At 41.4% G+C, this 16807-nt stretch overlaps 1 protein-coding gene across 1 annotated transcript in view; it reads left to right on the forward strand.

Annotated features, from left to right (window-relative positions):
• Nucleotides 1-16807, forward strand: part of URB1 (URB1 ribosome biogenesis homolog) — a 40696-nt gene that overhangs the window by 1244 nt on the left and 22645 nt on the right. The window contains exons 3-15 of the mRNA XM_027648687.1: nt 443-594; nt 2161-2293; nt 3888-3984; nt 5087-5172; nt 7018-7143; nt 8096-8226; nt 8514-8709; nt 9180-9317; nt 9687-9860; nt 10474-10624; nt 12591-12713; nt 15530-15642; nt 16449-16568. Of these exons, the coding sequence (XP_027504488.1) occupies nt 443-594; nt 2161-2293; nt 3888-3984; nt 5087-5172; nt 7018-7143; nt 8096-8226; nt 8514-8709; nt 9180-9317; nt 9687-9860; nt 10474-10624; nt 12591-12713; nt 15530-15642; nt 16449-16568 (1740 nt within the window). The remainder of the gene's footprint in view (nt 1-442; nt 595-2160; nt 2294-3887; nt 3985-5086; nt 5173-7017; nt 7144-8095; nt 8227-8513; nt 8710-9179; nt 9318-9686; nt 9861-10473; nt 10625-12590; nt 12714-15529; nt 15643-16448; nt 16569-16807) is intronic.

Here is a 16807-nt window from a genome sequence, read left to right on the forward strand (position 1 = left end):
TGTCTGTGTAATGAAAACCTGTGTCATGTTCAGTGACACGCTTTCCTCAAGATCTTTTTACTAATCAGGGCTAATGTATGTAGTCAGCACAGTCACAATGCTGTATGGACTCTGGATTCTTCTAGAAGGAGTTAGTTGCAAGACTGGAGCAGCTCGGATGGTTTTCTCCAGCATGTTTCATTGCTCTGTTGTGCACTTCCTGGAAGTTGTCTCTTAAAACATTGTTTCCTCAAAGCTTCGTGTTCTCAGAACTAATCTTTTCAAAGAGGAATTCTAAATTTGGAAGAGAATTCAGAAGTTAATGTCGCCTTCATATGTGGAAGCTTTCCTCATGCAGTGGAATTACTCTTTTTATTAATGGTGGTTATTAATGTTTGCTCAGATAATAATTTCAAGTCATACCTGATATTGGCAGATATTAACATACTTCTTTATCCTGCAGATGCTGTTAATCTTTCAAGCTCTAGAAGCCATTTTACTGAGGACAGCCAGTGACCTCTCCCATTTTTCTGTTGTGGGAATGAACATTGTCAAAAAGTTGATTCATTCATACATGAAACTGGTCTATGCTGCTTTGTATTCCGAAAATCACAGGTAAGTCTTCTCAGTGCTGTTGTGGAGAATCTCTCTTTGTTGACCCTGAGGGGCTGTCTGGATCTTACACATATGTACAAGATGTTGCAAAATTCAGCTTGACTTACTGCTAATCACCCACCTTTATTTAATGGTCCTGTTCCACATGTCATAAAATAATTGCCTGTGGAAGTCTTTGCAAGGTGGAAGCTCTGATACAACACACGGTCTGATGCTATAGGATACTTTCCTGAGGCTAAAGTTTTCATTGGTTGGGCCTGTCCTAGTGAAAGCTGAAGCAGGTAGACATGGGCATCCTGAGTCCTTTTATTTTAATGCTACTTGGTTTGTGGGGTGAAATATCCTGGGGGCAACAGGCTTTCTTGTGGTTCACAGAGGCTGAACAGTCTGCCTTGTGATGGCAAAAAGAGCTGCTAATGAGTGGTTTATTTTCCTATGTTTTTGGAGTCAGATTTCCATGTTTATAATAGAATTGTTTTTCTCTCAGACTGGCTTTTGCTCTGTAACATTTCCTGTCTGTTAAATCTAAAGTCATCTTAGGTCATTTGAAGTATTCCTGTGTTATCTCTTCCAGGCTAAACAACAATTTCTCATGCCCAGTGGGCAGGGCAGAAGAAGTTCTGAGTGTCAGAGACGTTTTAGTACAAACCTGGGAGGAAGGGGAAGGGAGAGAAAAAAATAGAGACTGCAAATGGCTTGTCCAAGGCCAAGGACTTATCTTTTGGTCTTTGGGCAGACCAGAATTGGAAAAGCATTCTCTGATTTTCAGTTCACAGACACAGCTTCCTGCACCGCTCATTTGATCTCATTGCAGCGTTTTAGCTGTACGTAGAATCTGAAATATGGTTGGATAGGTGTACTGTAAATAAATTTTGAAGCTATGCAAGATCTACACTTCTCATTAAGCATTTAAAGGTTCCAGCTTCTGGAACAATCCTAGAACCTGCACAGAGGAGGATGCAGATTTCTGAATGGTATATGCTCTGCATTTTCTGTGCTACCTCTTTGATGTGCAGATTGATTTTAATTTTTTGTGGTGGTATGTCTAGGTGGGATCTCTGTTTTAGTCATGTGTCTTTTCTACAGATTGTCCATGACAGAAACATGATGGACAGATTCCAAACCCCTTTATGGGTTGTGGCTGTTCAAGTGATGGAGGTCTGCAGGCTTGTACCCAGTGGCCTGGTCATTCCCATTGAAATAAATTGCAAACTCCTGTGAGTTTGGGAGTTCATAGAAAAGTTTGGTTTAGAAGGGACCTTTAAGGGTCATCTAGTCCAACTCCCCTGGAATGAGCACGGACATCTTCAAGTTTTTAATTTTGGTACTTTCTTCCTTTTAACCTACTTTATAGAGGGAATATCCACCTCGGATTATAGCTTAATTTTTGGAAAGAATGTAAATAGGCATTCCCTTCTTCCTTCTTTCCTCTCCCCTCCTTCCTGGTTACCATTATCACTGCCCAAAAAAATGATTTTGGTTGGTTTAACTTCTCTTCTGTTTTAATCTCTTGATTTCATCATCCTGGAAATAACCTCCAGATTTTCCTCTGCATTTTTTTTTTAGGCTGAGCCGAGGGTGCCTCACGCTGCTGTCGGCAATGGTGGCCCAGGGCCCGGATTCAGCAAGGGATGTGTATAGCCATTTTGATTTCAATAACAAATATCTGCCTGGACTGCTGAAAAAAAGATCTAATAAGGTAAATTAAGATGCTGTGTGCCATGGGATAATGCCCACTACTAGCACAGAGGAGCTGCTTTTGAAAATATAGGCAAGAGTTTTAAATAATCTCTTGCTGGAAATCCTTAAGGAGAATATGCAAATGAGTAGAAAAGGTTACTCTTCTTTTTTCAGAGGAAACTGTTTCTTGTTTCTTCTCCATTTGCTAAAAATAGTCAGGATTGACCCAAACCAGTGTTTTAGAAGAAGAATATTTATGTGTCATTCCAAATATAAGTGTATAATAAATCCAGTATTATTTTCTGGATGTTAAGATAACTTCTAGAGTGAATGTGTACATTTGTGTTGCGTTTGTGCCATCTGTGGTGACAAATCAGAGTATTTTAATATAAGCAATCAAGTAGAAAGGAAAAAAACCCAAACACATCTCTTTTTCCTGGAACCACCTTTTATAATTTTGGGACTATGAGATTCCATGGTTTTTGACCTTACTGCAGAAGTTATCTGCAGGAGTACCTCCACCCCTTACTTTTAAATGCTTGGGTTTGCACTTTTGAGCACAAGCTTATTAGATATGCAAGTAATGTATGAGGCAAAAAGTGTCCAAAACCAGATTAAAGGTCTTAACTCATGCGTGGCTGTCAGTGAAATTATGTCACAACTGGCTATCAGAGGTGAGTTTTTAATACAAAAATATCAGGCCCAAACCTTACAGCAAAATCTTATTTCTTTCTCTCTTTTCATCATTCACTCATTTCTTCTTTCAACCCTTTCATGAGTCCCTGCCATGTTATGTTTTACCTGCTCAGTATCTTCTTTCGGGCAATTGTACATGCAGCTTAATTTTGCACATTAAGTTTAAAAAAACAATAAATCAGGGAGAGACTCTATCATGGAATGTAGTGATAGGATGACAGGTAACTATTTTTAATTGAAAGAGAGTAGATTTAAATTAGATATTGGGAAGGAATCCTTTCCTGTGAGAATTGTGAAGCCCTGGTTGCCCAGGGAAGCTGTGGCTGCCCCATCCCTGGAAGTGTTCAAGGCCGAGTTGGACGGGGCTTGGAGCAGCGTGGTCTAGTGGAAGGTGTCCCTGCCTGTGGCAGGGGGTGGAATGAGATGATCTCTAAGTTCCTTGCCAACCCAAACCCTTCAGGTACTCTGTGTTTGTATGCTTTTACAGACAAAGGCTTCCACTGTGCCTGAATTTGTAGTTTTATAACATATCAGCCCCTTTACTTAAGGGCGTTTTGAGAACTGACCGAGCGGTGCAGAAGTGAGGGTGCTCAGTGATGCAGCGTGTGCAAGGTTTGGCATGAAACTACTGTTCATATATGATTTTTCTATTAGTTTATGACCTGTCTTACATATTGAGAATTGAAAAGTCCGTGAAATAGTACACTTTCCTTCTTATGTTAAAGTGATCTGCTAATGCAAGAAGCTTTCTAGCTAAATATACTGTGGATATATTGCAAATAAATGTATGTGTGTGGCTATTATGTTTATAATTGTTGAATTTATGTGTTTATAGTTCTTCTTAGGATAATCAACAGTTGCAGTATTTAGTTTTGCAGTTAAGTACAATCTGTGCTGAGAGTATCTTGTATTTCTAGGGGAGAACTGACGTCCGCATGGCCTATATTCAGTTTGCTCTCTCCTTTTTAATTGCTGGTGACAATGCAGTCTTGACACAGGTGCTGGAATTAAAAGGTACTTTGTAATTGCTTATTGTTTTTGTGTTTTTAAGGTGGAGTCTTTTATAGGGGATAATAGATGTGATCTAATAAGAAATGTGAACCACTTAGCACTAATAACGTGAAAAATATATATTTTTAATCTTATTACCTGAAAAACTTTAAACTTCTTTGGTATTCCAATGAGTGCCTCTTCTGCTTGAGAACAATATGCTGTCTGCTAAAACTTTGCAAAAATAGAAAGTCTGTGGTGACACAGATGAGAAAGAGTAAATGTTTTGAGGTCATGGAGTCAATAAGCAGAAAAAAGCTTCATGGCCTGCGACCTTGCTCATAAGACAGCAACAGTGGATATGTTCCATTAAAAGTTTTTTAAGTAGTGTTAAAGACTGTGTGTACTTCAGTTTCCTTTCTCATGTGAATTGTGACCCTAGGTAAGGTTATGAAAGAATTCAGAAGGGATCTAAAAATACTGTTCAAAATAATGTGTTTAAGTCATTACTGGTAGAAGTTCATTTCTCCTACTTGAGAGATTGAGAACTGGTCATAATTATTTATTTCTCTTGTTCCTGCTACCCTGACAGGTGTTCATTCTTTCAGGCCAGGGAATGGCAGTGCACAGCTAGACCCAGTCAGCACAGCTGGCTTTCCTTCCCCTGCCAGAGCCCCAAGTTCTCTAGGAACTGAAGGTGTCTAACTTTGGGATGCACAGGGCAGCCAAAAGATGATGCATGTGGTTGGAGATGGAACCTTGAAATGCTTGGGAAAACGATTGCAAGTCAAGTAAATAGCAGTTTACACAAATTTAAATACTGCATAGCACATTGGGACCGAAAATGTATTTGAAGTTGACAGATGCTGTAGCAAGAAGTGTTAATCAGCAAGTTGGCAAATTAGCTAGTTAGGGTGGGAGTAGGTTTGGCAGCATCCTTTGCTCGTCCCTTTAGGTATGGACTCATCATCCTTGTGAACTTGGCTTGCAGCCTTTTGGTTCATCCTGAAATATGACTGCAAGGTAAATAATATGACATTGAAGAGAAATGGATATGAATTCTCTGAAGCACTTTTTAGGAAAAGAGCTTTCATATTTTCACCTAATATTTGAAATGTCTTCTTAGATTTCATTCCAGGTATTTTTCGCTCTGAAATAAAGGAAGACAGAGTTTCTACTGTAAATCTTCTACTCTCCACACTGAGAACTAAGGTATGATATACCCTCAAAATTGTGTTGTCTCATGTTTTCTGTTTTCTTTGCTGCTGGAAACAGTTTTGCAGTGATTTCTCACAAAATGTTCAGCTCTTTATTAAGATGTCATTGTTCTGCAGCTACAAGTTTGTAAGTGTGTCTGTTACTGATCATATTTGTTGGAGGTTGGTAGGTTGGTAGCGTGACCGTGTTACTGTTTTGGGACTGAAGCTTGTTCTGCTTTTCCAATGCCTTCTTTTAAAGGAAGTCATTGCAATAGCTTATGCTTGGATGCTAATTTCAGCTCATCTTCAGTGTGTGGTGCCCAACAGATTCTTGTGGTTTTTTGGGTTGCAACTGCCAGTAAGACTGGTCCTTCAATCAGTGTGTTTCATACTGAAATTGGGAGGTCAGCTAGATTTGAGTGGGTTTTTTAGCTCTAAGCTAGGTAATGATGGACGCTTGTCTTTTCAGGAAAAAAAGGATTTTGTGTGCTGTCAGTACAGGGACTGGGGCATGAAGGGGTGTCCAGGAGCTGTCTGGTTGCAGTCGAAGAGTGTGTGGTACCGTTCCCCTGCCAGTCTTGCAGGGCTCTGTTGGAGCCACATCCTGTGATCCTGGTTAGGTGGTCTTTGGACTTGCTTATTACTGCTGGGATGGCAGGAGATAAGTTTGGTCAAAGGTGTTTCTTTGTGGAGTAGAGGAAAAGGGAAGTCTTGTAATCAGAGAATTTGTTGTGAAAAGGAGAGGGTACATTCCACCTGCTGCCAGAAAGTACTGCTGGAAAGGTAAATGCTTCCCTTTGACGGTGGTTTTTTTGATTCTTTCATGGCAGACAGAAATTCCTTTGTGCTATAACAAGGTCGAGACAGAAAACTGGAAAGCAGGAATTGCTGTGTGAGAGTTGGGTTAGTCATGGCTGCCTTTCCTGTTCTCTGTCACTTACCTTCTGAACATGGTCCTGCCTCTCTTCCCTGTGAGGCACCAGCTTGTTGCTGCTGTAGGAACGGCAGCTGCACCTGAGATGTATTTTATTTCTATAAAAATGTTTTTAGAAATGTTTTTTGTTCCAGTATCTATGATTTTTGAATCTCAGTTTTGAACTACTGTAACAATGTTGCACAAGCTATTGTATGGCCAATTGAGAAAATGAAGGAAAAATAGTTTCAAATTTAGAGTGTAACCATAAGAACCTGCTTCATATTCAGCCTTCCACAACTGGCAAATTAAAGAGAAAAATGTTCTTTCATTTTGCTATTGCAATAACAAGGAAAAAAAGGGAGAATAAAAAAGCTACTATTTAAATGTAAAATAAACCTCCTTGAAGCTTTGTTTTCTGAATGAAGCTTTTCCTGTGTGGGAATCATACATCATGTGCTGTTACATTATTGTGAGCTCCAACACACTATATGACTCCTTCAGTTGAGCAAGGAAAATGAGAATTAAAACACTGCCAAGAATAAAACACAGCAGAAGAACTTCTGGGAACTTCCTCCACTGTGTTTTCTCTTTCATTCAAACTTTATTTGTAGCAGGCTTTACCATCTCTATCAGCACGTTTGGATGATATTAGTCTGTGGGTGTAGTATTCTAAAGGTGTTCTGTGCTTGTTAGTTGAACTTGAAAGTCTGTCCTGTCTGGCATGTGCAGGGTTTCCAGAGGCTGGTGTAGAGTCAAGGTGGAGCAGGAGTGTGAGAGAAGTGTTGACAGAAGCAGAAGCAAAACCAGAACCTTTTGTCAGCTCTAGTGAGGAGAACCAGCTGTGTGTGTATTAGAAGAATGAAGCCTGTTGCTAGTTTACCATTACTTTGTGATAACCTGCAAAAAACAGAAGAGTTGTTAAGTTTTTCTCATCATTTTCAGGTCGTTCAAAATAAAAATATCACCAAAACCCAGAAGGTTCGCTTTTTTACTGCAGAAGTGTTGATCCACATTGCTTCGCTTTACCGGTGGAATGGGATTACTGATGTCAGCCCTGGGGATTTAGAGGTCTGGTCATTTATTTCTTTGTTACTCTTAGTCTTTGTGCTGCCTTTTGTTTTTCTCCCTTCCTGCAGGCCACAGGTTTTGAAACAGCTCCCAGTTGCTCTGAACCTTGATGAAGGTTGATGATGGCAACTCAAGAAGAGGGATCTACTGAGGCTACTGAAAAAGAAACCCCAAATTTCTTTTGCTTCTCACTGCTTGAGGAGGAGGGTTTGTTTCCCCTCCTTGACTGCCAGGACTGTAGTGCAGATCTGTTACCCTGGGAGAAATGGCTTTCTTGGGTAGAAGGACTGCATTCCTTTTCCTGGACACAGCTGGGTCTCTGTAGGAGAATACATCAGGATCAGTGTTCTTTCCACTGACCTCATTCCCATTGTACACACTGCCCTGATATGAGAGCTAAACTTCCAGAATTGTTACCAGCCAGACTTACAGACTTCCACTGGGTTTTGTCTACCAGTTTTTCACCTTTGTGTCTGCCCTCTTATATTACCAGATGTTTATGCCATTCCAGTATTGATATCCAGTAAACCCCTTTTGGAGGAGATCCGTTTCTAGTAGGTGTCTACTTGGAGCTGTGCAAATCTCTGACCCCATTCATAAGCCTGCATTTCAGTTTTGAAATAATTTTAAGTTCTTACAATTCCATGCAGTCTTTGTAAGTCATATGGTTTGGGATTTCCCAGCCACAGTTGTCAAGAGTCTTCTTATTCATAGGGATCTTCAGTTGTGCTGGATGTAGAAGGTTAATGAAATCACAGAATCACAGAATGGTTTGGGTTTGAAGGGACCTTCAAGTCCTGAAGTTTCTCTTCTTAATCTGAACAAAAGCCAAACTGTCTTTTAGGATTTCTGTAAAAGGAGCTTCATAAAATGTAGAATGAAACTGATGTAAGATTTCCTGCTGTGATACCAAATGCTATATGCCTTTTTTACTCCTTTTTCGTTTTTATAGGTGACTCAAGGTTCTGAAGAGGTGGGAAAAATGATGGTACGGGAACTTGTACATAATTTTTTAATGGACCTCTGCTGCTCTCTGAAGCATGGCATAACGTTCTATGATCCAAGTCTTGGAACTTCTGGCAAGTAAGTCACTGGACAAGGTGGGATTGTACATGGATTTTTTGCTAGGAACAAGAGAGACCTCACTAGTTACCATATCTGCTCTGAAATCAAAGTAATTACCATTTGTCATGCAGAAAACACGGAGGTAAATTCAGTTCTTACTTCTCTGAGTATAAATTCAGAAATTATGGCAGGAGTGTGAGAGGTCTTGCCGTCAATTAACAATTAGAGGAGCTGCAGAGTTCACATCCTATAGGAAGTGTTAAAGTAAGGGTTTCTTGTTTAAACTTTTTTTTTTGCTTCAATAGGGGAGGAAATGTGGTACTTCTGCACTTTCTGCTTGGTTTAAAAACTGCAACAGAAGATGACATGGTTGCTGATCTCATGGTGAATGTTCTCAAAGTATGCCCAGATTTATTGAATAGATACTTCAAGGAGACCCAGTATTCCTTTGTTCCTAGAATGAAGTCTGCTTGGATGGACAATATGAAGTTACTCAAGAAGGTAGGAGTGTGGAGGATGGTAAAAAGCCATACTCAGAGCAGGAAGCTGTATAAACATTCAACTAAACTGGGAAAGAAGGAATTGGTATAAGAAGCAGTGGGAAACATCACATCAATGACACTTTTTTTGAGATGCATCATTAAAGCTCAGCTGGAAAAACCTTCAGTCCTGCCTGGGTGTTCCCCTCACTCTTTGTTTAGCTTAAAATGGGCAAGTAGGACCTGGAATCTGTTTGTTGAAAAGTGTTGGCCTTTAGCAAGGATGCAATTTACATTCAGAAGTTTCATGTAGTTGTATAGGGATCTGGAGGATGCTCTGTAGCATTTCTGCATAAAAATGGACATTTATTGTCACCTTTACTTTTGACAAGTCAAAACCCTTCTGTAAAATGCTCCCCAGAAGAAGCTGTCATCTCCAGGGCTATGTCAATGGGGCTTAAATAGTTTTGTTTTTTTTTTATTTTATTTCAGATCTATGAGGCTCAACCAGAGATCTCCAATTCTTTTAAGACTTCAGAATTTATCCCTCTTCCCAGGTTGCTTTCTATGGTGATGGTAACAACAGTCCCTGCAGTGTGCAATAAAATAATGTTCACCCAAGGGTTAAATGTAAGAGCATCTATAGTATTTCACTGTTTTTTTCTGTCTCAGTTAATGCTGTTTTAAGTGTGTGATCATGCAAAAAGTTTCTTAAGTTGGTTAATTACATGTGGTTTGTATCGTCTGTCCTAGCATAAATCTGGCTTAGGGAAGCAGTGGAAAATGAATTAAAACCATTGATATTACTTTCAGGTGCCTTTCACTGCTCAGTAGTCGTTTAGGCTGGAAATCTGAAAACCTGTGGATTCTTTCCTGCAAGCCAAGATTTAGGAAATAAATAATTTGTTGTCAAATTTTAACACGTAATCAAAGTACAGATCATATGCAAAGCATAAGAGGAATCACTCAAATGTCATTAGTTCAACTTCCTTCTTTCAGTTACCCAGCACAGCAGTGAAGCACAACATCCTGTCACTGGTGTCCATGGTGCTGAGAAGAACCTTGAAGAACATTGAGTACTGTTTGACTGAGGAAACCTGGCAAAGGTCAGAAATCTACACCCTGTCAGGGATGCAGGAGTTTGTGCAGCTGTACAGAGAAGCCATCAGCAAGGTACAAAGGAAAGAGAAAACTGGGGTCTAACATGAGTCCTTTTGCAGTCAGCGGGTAACTGCTCTCCTCTGCATTTTCTCTCCGTGTGGTTGCAGGCTGGGAGCCAGGAGATGGTATCCTGGGGGAGGAGAATGCTGTGAATGAAAAGGTGTTGGTAACTGGTGAGGTAGTAGCCTACATTTCCTAGCACAGCTGGCTGATGGAAGTGCAAATAAGATTTTGTTGTGAGACAGATTTGTAACACTGACAACTGTTGTGCTGCAGCTGAATTCTGAGAGCAGGAAGCAAGTTCTCCTCCTGGTTCAAGTCAAGGTACTCAGAAGTTACTAGACAAGGTAGCACTTGAGTTGAAAATATACCATGAGGAAGAAGGACCAACCATAAATTTTTCACAGGAAACTATTTTAATAACATGTTCTTTCCAGTACTGATGTTCTTCAGAAGTGAAAGTACACTGTTTGATTTCAGATCTTTTCCTGATTGCGCACAAGATCAGTTCTAACCTTTTGTTAAGAGCAGCAAATCCTCATGTTGGTTGATTGTATATATTTTTATCACAGGAGCTTTGTCTTATGCAGGAGAGCTGTTGGAATTTTCCCTTTTTTGCTTTTAGCTTTTACCAGACATGAACAGTATCGTGGCTGTCTGGCAGTCCCTTCTGAAGCAAGGGAGAGAACACCATGATGGCCCAGAGGAGAAAAGGGAAGGTGATACCTCCGCTGGGAAGGCAACGACCGAGACAGCAGAAGTTGCTGAACAGCATGGTAGGCAAAGCAGGTGTAGTCAGGCCTTCTTAGCTGTGTGTGAATGGGTGTTGTGAAACCCTCATCCCACATAAGGTTGGTAACTTGAGCAGAGTCCAGATCTCGTTTGTGCATTTACTGTTCAACTTGTCTTTGTTTAGTTCTTCGGGCAGCCTAAGAACACAGTTTAATAAATAGGGTGCCATTGCTACTAGATCTTTAAGCAGTTTGACTTTCTGCTGTCACAGCATCACAGCATGGTTGAGGTTGTAAGGGATCTCTAAAGATCATCTTGCCCAACATCTTTACCTAAACCTGGTTGCCCAGGTCCATACTCATACGGCTGTTGTGTATCTCCAAGGATGGAGATTCCAGAACCTCTCTGAACAACCTGTGCCAGTGCTCAGTCACCCTCATTCCTTTGGGGCAGGGCTCTGCAGTTCCTCCTGTTGAACTTCACCCTCCTGCCTTTGACCTTCCTGTGCTAGTAGGATTTTCTCAACCACAAAATAAAACTGGCAAAGAAAACTGATATGCCTGAAAAATAATTTTTGGAGGGATTTTTGTTTGGCCAAGGTTTTTTACCATGAGATCAGTTTTTTGAAGCAGTTAGTTAGTGTGGCTACACAAATCCTTGTGTTGCTGTAACACAGGAGTAGAAACATGCAAAGTGTTGAAAGAGGGAGGGAGGGTTGAAGTGAAGGCTGCAGTTTTCCTCTCACAAACCCAGCATCCCTCCGTTGGAGGGCTTGCTTCCATAGTGCCATTGCAGGGAATGGGGAGCTTCAGTACTGTCTGTGGCCTGCGATGTTTTATTTGTAGGCTGGAGATAAATCTGCAGCCGGTTTTGTCCTTCACAGGGACACAGAGAGACTTCCTGGAGCACAGGGTTTTTCAGTGGATGTCCTGTGCGTGGCTTTGGGCAGCAGAATACTTGTCAGCACTGACACTCCAAGGCTTGGTTGACCAAGTGCCTGTGGAAACCAGTGGAGCAGCTGATTTCTGCAGGACTGTAGCTGTAGTTTCTCTGCTATATTTATACTGGGGTGCTAATGCTGTGTCACTTACTCTCGGCTCACCCATTGCAGCTTTATGTGCACTGTGACCACTAGAGAATTCTTTTCTAATGGGTGTTTAGACTCAGGAAAACAAAGTTTATCCATGGCATCCATCCAGTTCTTCATAGCTCCCTGAGGGAGACCAAGTTAACAGGAAAAAAGTAGGTGTTAAATGTTTTGGCTGCCCTTCATGTACTTTGCTTCACTTCGTTAGTGACTGGATAACAAATAGCTATTATGCGTCCTCATGTTACAAACTGAAAAAACATTTAGCTGCCGAGGTGGCTTTTCCTAAGAAGTAAACAGCTGCCTTATATGCTGTTGGTGTTTCTCTCATACAGATGACTTGTCTGCCTCTTGCCAAGAGGTCACATTGAGAAGGTATTATTTTGAAAGGAGGAAAGTAAAGAAAGAAAGAAACCTTTAACTGAAATAATAAATTAGCAACAAACTATAGTGTACTGTCTCCTGCACTTCCCCAGCCAAACCTACCTGAAATGAGGTAAAAGTAGTGTGCCCGGAACCCGGCGGCACGACCATATCCTTGCCTTCACTTGTTTTCTGTTGTTCAGCCTTGTGTAAAACAGCAGTGGGACTGATGGGATTCTTACAGCGAGGGCTAAAACGCTGAGATTGTGTTTTATATGTGTGAGCACTTTTGAGTCAAATTAGAAATGTCAGCTGTCAATTTAAGCACTGAATAAGCTGATTTGGTTTTGAAAGTACTCGCGCAGGAACGCTGGGGTACGAAAGTGGGGAATTCCATGAGTGTTTTTCTGATTCGTGTTGTTAAGAAGGTTGTAGATCATTTCCTAGGCAAGTCTACTGGAAATATAGTTAGTAATTCTCATGCTGGGTAATGGAGGTGCTACACTGTGCTCTCTTGTTATGAAGGAAGGAGAAGCTAATTCTGGAAACACTTTGTTCAGGTTCAGATGATGCCGAGACGCTGTTTCTGAAAGCTGCACTCCTTCAGGTCATATGCCTTTATCAGAAGGTTGTACCCCACTTGGTAGCACGGAGCAACTTTGATTTTAGCAAGCTACTAAAAGGTACGTGATGGGTATTTCTATTTCCTTCACTGTTTTCTCTGGCTGTTCACAAAGCCCACAGCAGAAGGGAATGTTTGCTCTTCTGTGGAGATAAAGAGCTGTTTTCTAAAAGTAACTAATTTTAGTTTCTTCACTGTGTTGGCATTTATTGTTGATGTTTCTTCAGTGCTCTGGCACTCTGCCCTCTTAAATTCTGTAGCTGCTCTGCTACACTCAGCTGTGTTACGCTGTGCTACAGTTTTCCTCTTCCTGTGCCATATTCTTTATGGGGTTTGAATGCTAATCTTTCTGAGAAAGGCTTACCTTCAGCTCTTAGGTTTCTCTGTTAACAATCCCAACATCAAAAAGCTATTTCCAAACACTTATTAACTGTGATGATAAAGAATATTTTTAACAGCATAGTTCACAGAAAGTTTGGGATGGGAGAGAAGCACATCCTAATTCACCAGTGTCCTCTGAAAACTCTTGTAACAGAGATTTGGCTTCTTATGGGACCTATTTGGTTGAGTCCTGTGGGACAGAGCCCTAGAGGGGCAGAGGGGCTCAAGAATGCTGGCTGATATCCAGGGGTCACCTCCTCCAAGCTGAGGAGCAATGCATCATGGCGAGGAGGAAATCTGGCAAAAATGCCAGGAGGCCTCCATGGAAGGAGCTACTGAGCAAAGTCAAAGGGAAAAAAGAAGCTTTCAGAAGGTGGAAGTGAGGACAGGTGACCTTGGAGGAATATAGAGAAATTGCATGGGGAAGCTGGGGACAAGGTTAGGGAAGCCAAGGCCCAGTTAGAATTGAGTCTGGGCAGAGATATCAAAGACAACAGGAAGGGTTTCCGTAGATATGTTGCTAATGAAAGACTAGGGATAATGTGGGCCCTCTGTAGAAGGAGATGGGAGTCCTGGCTACCCTGGATATGGAGAAGGCTGAGGTTCTCAACGACTTCTATGCCTCAGCCTTCAAGGGTGAGTGATCCAGTCCTGCTGGCCATGTCAGGAAAGGCAAATGCAGGGACTGGGGGGAATGAAGACCCTAAGCCCACAGTAGAAGAGGATCAGGTTTGAGACCATCTAAGGATCTTGAGTGTGCACAAGCTGTGGGACCTGATGAGAGTCATCTGTGGGTCCTGCAGGAACTGACAGAGAAAGTGGCTAATCCACTATCCATAATATTTTGAGAAGTAGTGGTAGTCCAGTGAACTTCCCACTGACTGGGAAAGTGCACACATAACCCCCATTTTTAAAAAGGAGAAAGTGGAAGACCCAGGGAACTACAGACCAGTCAGTCTCACTTCTGTGCCAGGCAAGATCATAGAGCACATTCTCCTGGAAACTGTGCTAAGGCACATGGAAAGCACAGAGGTAATTGGTGACAGCCAGTGTGGCTTCACTAAGGGCAAATTATGCCTGACAAATTTACAAAGGTCCTCCAGTGCTGCTTGTGGTACGATTAATACAGCCGTGTACAACTCTGGGGGAGAGAGGAGAGGGTTGTTTGGGCATCACTGCTGACTGTGGGCCACCAGAGCTTGTAGGCCACCCAGCTAGAGCAACTATTTCTGTGTTAGGCAGGCCTGTGATGTGTAAGGATGGGAGTTATGTAAATGCCTTAATTAAACTCTGTCAGGGAGAAAGGGGCTTTAAACAAAACTCCCCTCTAAATCAACTGTCTCATGCACGAGGTTTTTCCTGCCTCTGTCAAAGCGTATTTAATTGTTTTGTCTACTTGGTGACTCACCAAATCACATACCCTGTTTATCCCATTATTACTTTTCCCATTATTACTTACTGGTCTGCTTACTTCAAACTGGACAAAAGGCAGGACACCTTTTTGTGAGGCAGAAATCTCTTTGCGAGTCTGTTTGGTTACATTATAAAATAATGAAGTTGAATAGGTTGGAAAGTGAAGTGTCATTCTCAAACAAATGTAATGTAGTGAGCCTCGATATTGATTTTTGAAGAAAGGTGATATGGTAGAAAATGATGGTGTAAATTAATCATGAGACTTTGTTCTCTCAAATGTCAGAGTGAGAGTTCTGTCGCTCCTTCCCCCCACCTTGATGAAAACACACACACCAAATGCAGCATGTTTTTCTACCTCATAGCAATATGTTCTTTAAATAGCTGGTGGAGTTTATTGTTTGGTCTTACCATTGGATAGCCTTTGTGGTGACTGTTTAAAATGTATTGTCCTCTCTCTAATGTGGGCCGCAGTATCCTGCACAGACTACAAGAAGCACATGGACACCAGAGCTCTGTACAGCTGATCTCCCCATGTAACTTACCTGCAGGTCAGGTGTGGGCAGGTCAGGTTTTGATCACACTATAAAGGTCTGCACAGCTCTGTGAACTGTGAGGTGAATAACTGAGGTTATGCCATAGCAGATGTTGGGAGTAGGTGATAAAAGTAATGTAGGGAGAGACATGAGTTTGAAGTTCTATTGTCTGGAGCAAATATTGTCATGGTATGAGTGTTAAGATTTATTGTTGACTTAAATTCTGTGTTTTGCTTTCCAGTTTATCCATCCTTTGTACTTCTGTAGGTCACAGCTTTTCAGGGTTGCTGAGGCTGATAGATTTTGTATTCCCGTGCAGCAGTGATGGCTTGTGCCGGGGGCAGTTGTTTCACTCTACCTCTGAGGGCTGGATTCCCACCTCGAATGGGCCAAATGTAGTTTCAGTATGTCGAGGGATCCCATGATGTGAAAATTGGTGGATTGCCAGCTTGTCTCACAGTGACTGTTTGAAACCCTAAAATATGAGTGTTCCTGAGATCTCAGGAAGATGGACCAGACTGAAGTTGGTTGTATTGCTTTCACATCTCAGGTATCGTCACTGAAAAGGGCCTCCGGGAAGAGGTCCCTCCTCTCCTGCAGCACCATATACTGAGAGTGGCTTTGGAACTTCCTGCAAATAAATTTGCCTGGTTCAGAGTACAGGTAAGAGACTTTGATGCAAATTTACGTTTCCTTGGCCTTTCCATCTGGCACTGCCTAGTTTTAAACTAGTCCCAGTCCAGTCATTTTAGGAGGCGACCTTTTTGTAAAACCAGTAGGAATTGCAGTCTTAGCATCAGTGAAAAATCCCCTCTGAGCTGGAAAGGTTTTATGAAAAGTGTGCAGTTTTTGCTTCTCTGATGAGCGCTGGACAAGGTTCCTTCAGCTCTGTATGTCTTTGGAGAGGGGCACGAGTGAGAATGTGCTGGTTTCCACTTGTCTGGAAAGCCTGAGGTTTCAGACCAAGGAAATGAGCTGCTGATGGGAGCCATCCTACCTGTTCCCAGGGAAGATTTCAACATTTTTTAGTGCTCTCCATAATTCCTGGAAACCTTCAGGTCCCTAGCTCTCTTTTTTACTACAGACTTGTAAAATAAGAACACTGTTGAGAGCCTGCTTGTCATGTGAGGAGAGAGGAGTGGGCCAAGCTTTGAGGGGAATGGAGACTCCCATGGATTGTGATAACAGTAGGAGATGTTTGGAGAGGGAGGTGGTTTTATCTTGGACCCTTGTATTGGTTGGTGTTTCTGTTGCTGGTCTCTTCTTCTACTTTCCAAACAAACATTGTGCAAATGAGTACAATGATCCTGGGTCACTGAATGCAAAGTAGTATAAATGATCCCATTCGATTCTGGCCTTGGGATTTTTGAACAGGTCTATAAAATAATGTCTTACCTATCTGCTTCAGTACAACATAATCCTGTGCAGTGTTGCTGTAACAGGAGAATTTTAATATACTTTTCTTTTAGGATATCTCTGAGACAGAGAAGGTGTCTGGTGAAAAATCAGTCTTCTATTTACTGATGAAAATGTTTGTTACAAGTAACCATTCTCATCTGAAAATTTCCACTAAAAAACTGATTATCAAGGTAAGCATCAGAACTGAAATATCAGGATATTCACTATATCCCACTGGTCTGAAATTTCAGAATTGTAAAATATTTTCTTAAAGCAGATACTTTTACTGCGTAGTTGTGTGACCAACAGAGTCTCCTTTCCTGTGACTGTGCTTAGAATTTACTGTCAGATAACTGCCTGTTAGCTAAATATTCTATGGAAGTAAATGCTGTCAAGTGACTTTGCTGCAACAGTTGATAAAATATTAAAG

This window comes from Corapipo altera, unplaced genomic scaffold (assembly GCF_003945725.1).
Source record: "Corapipo altera isolate COAL_440 unplaced genomic scaffold, ASM394572v1 58, whole genome shotgun sequence".
Classification (NCBI taxonomy): domain Eukaryota; kingdom Metazoa; phylum Chordata; class Aves; order Passeriformes; family Pipridae; genus Corapipo; species Corapipo altera.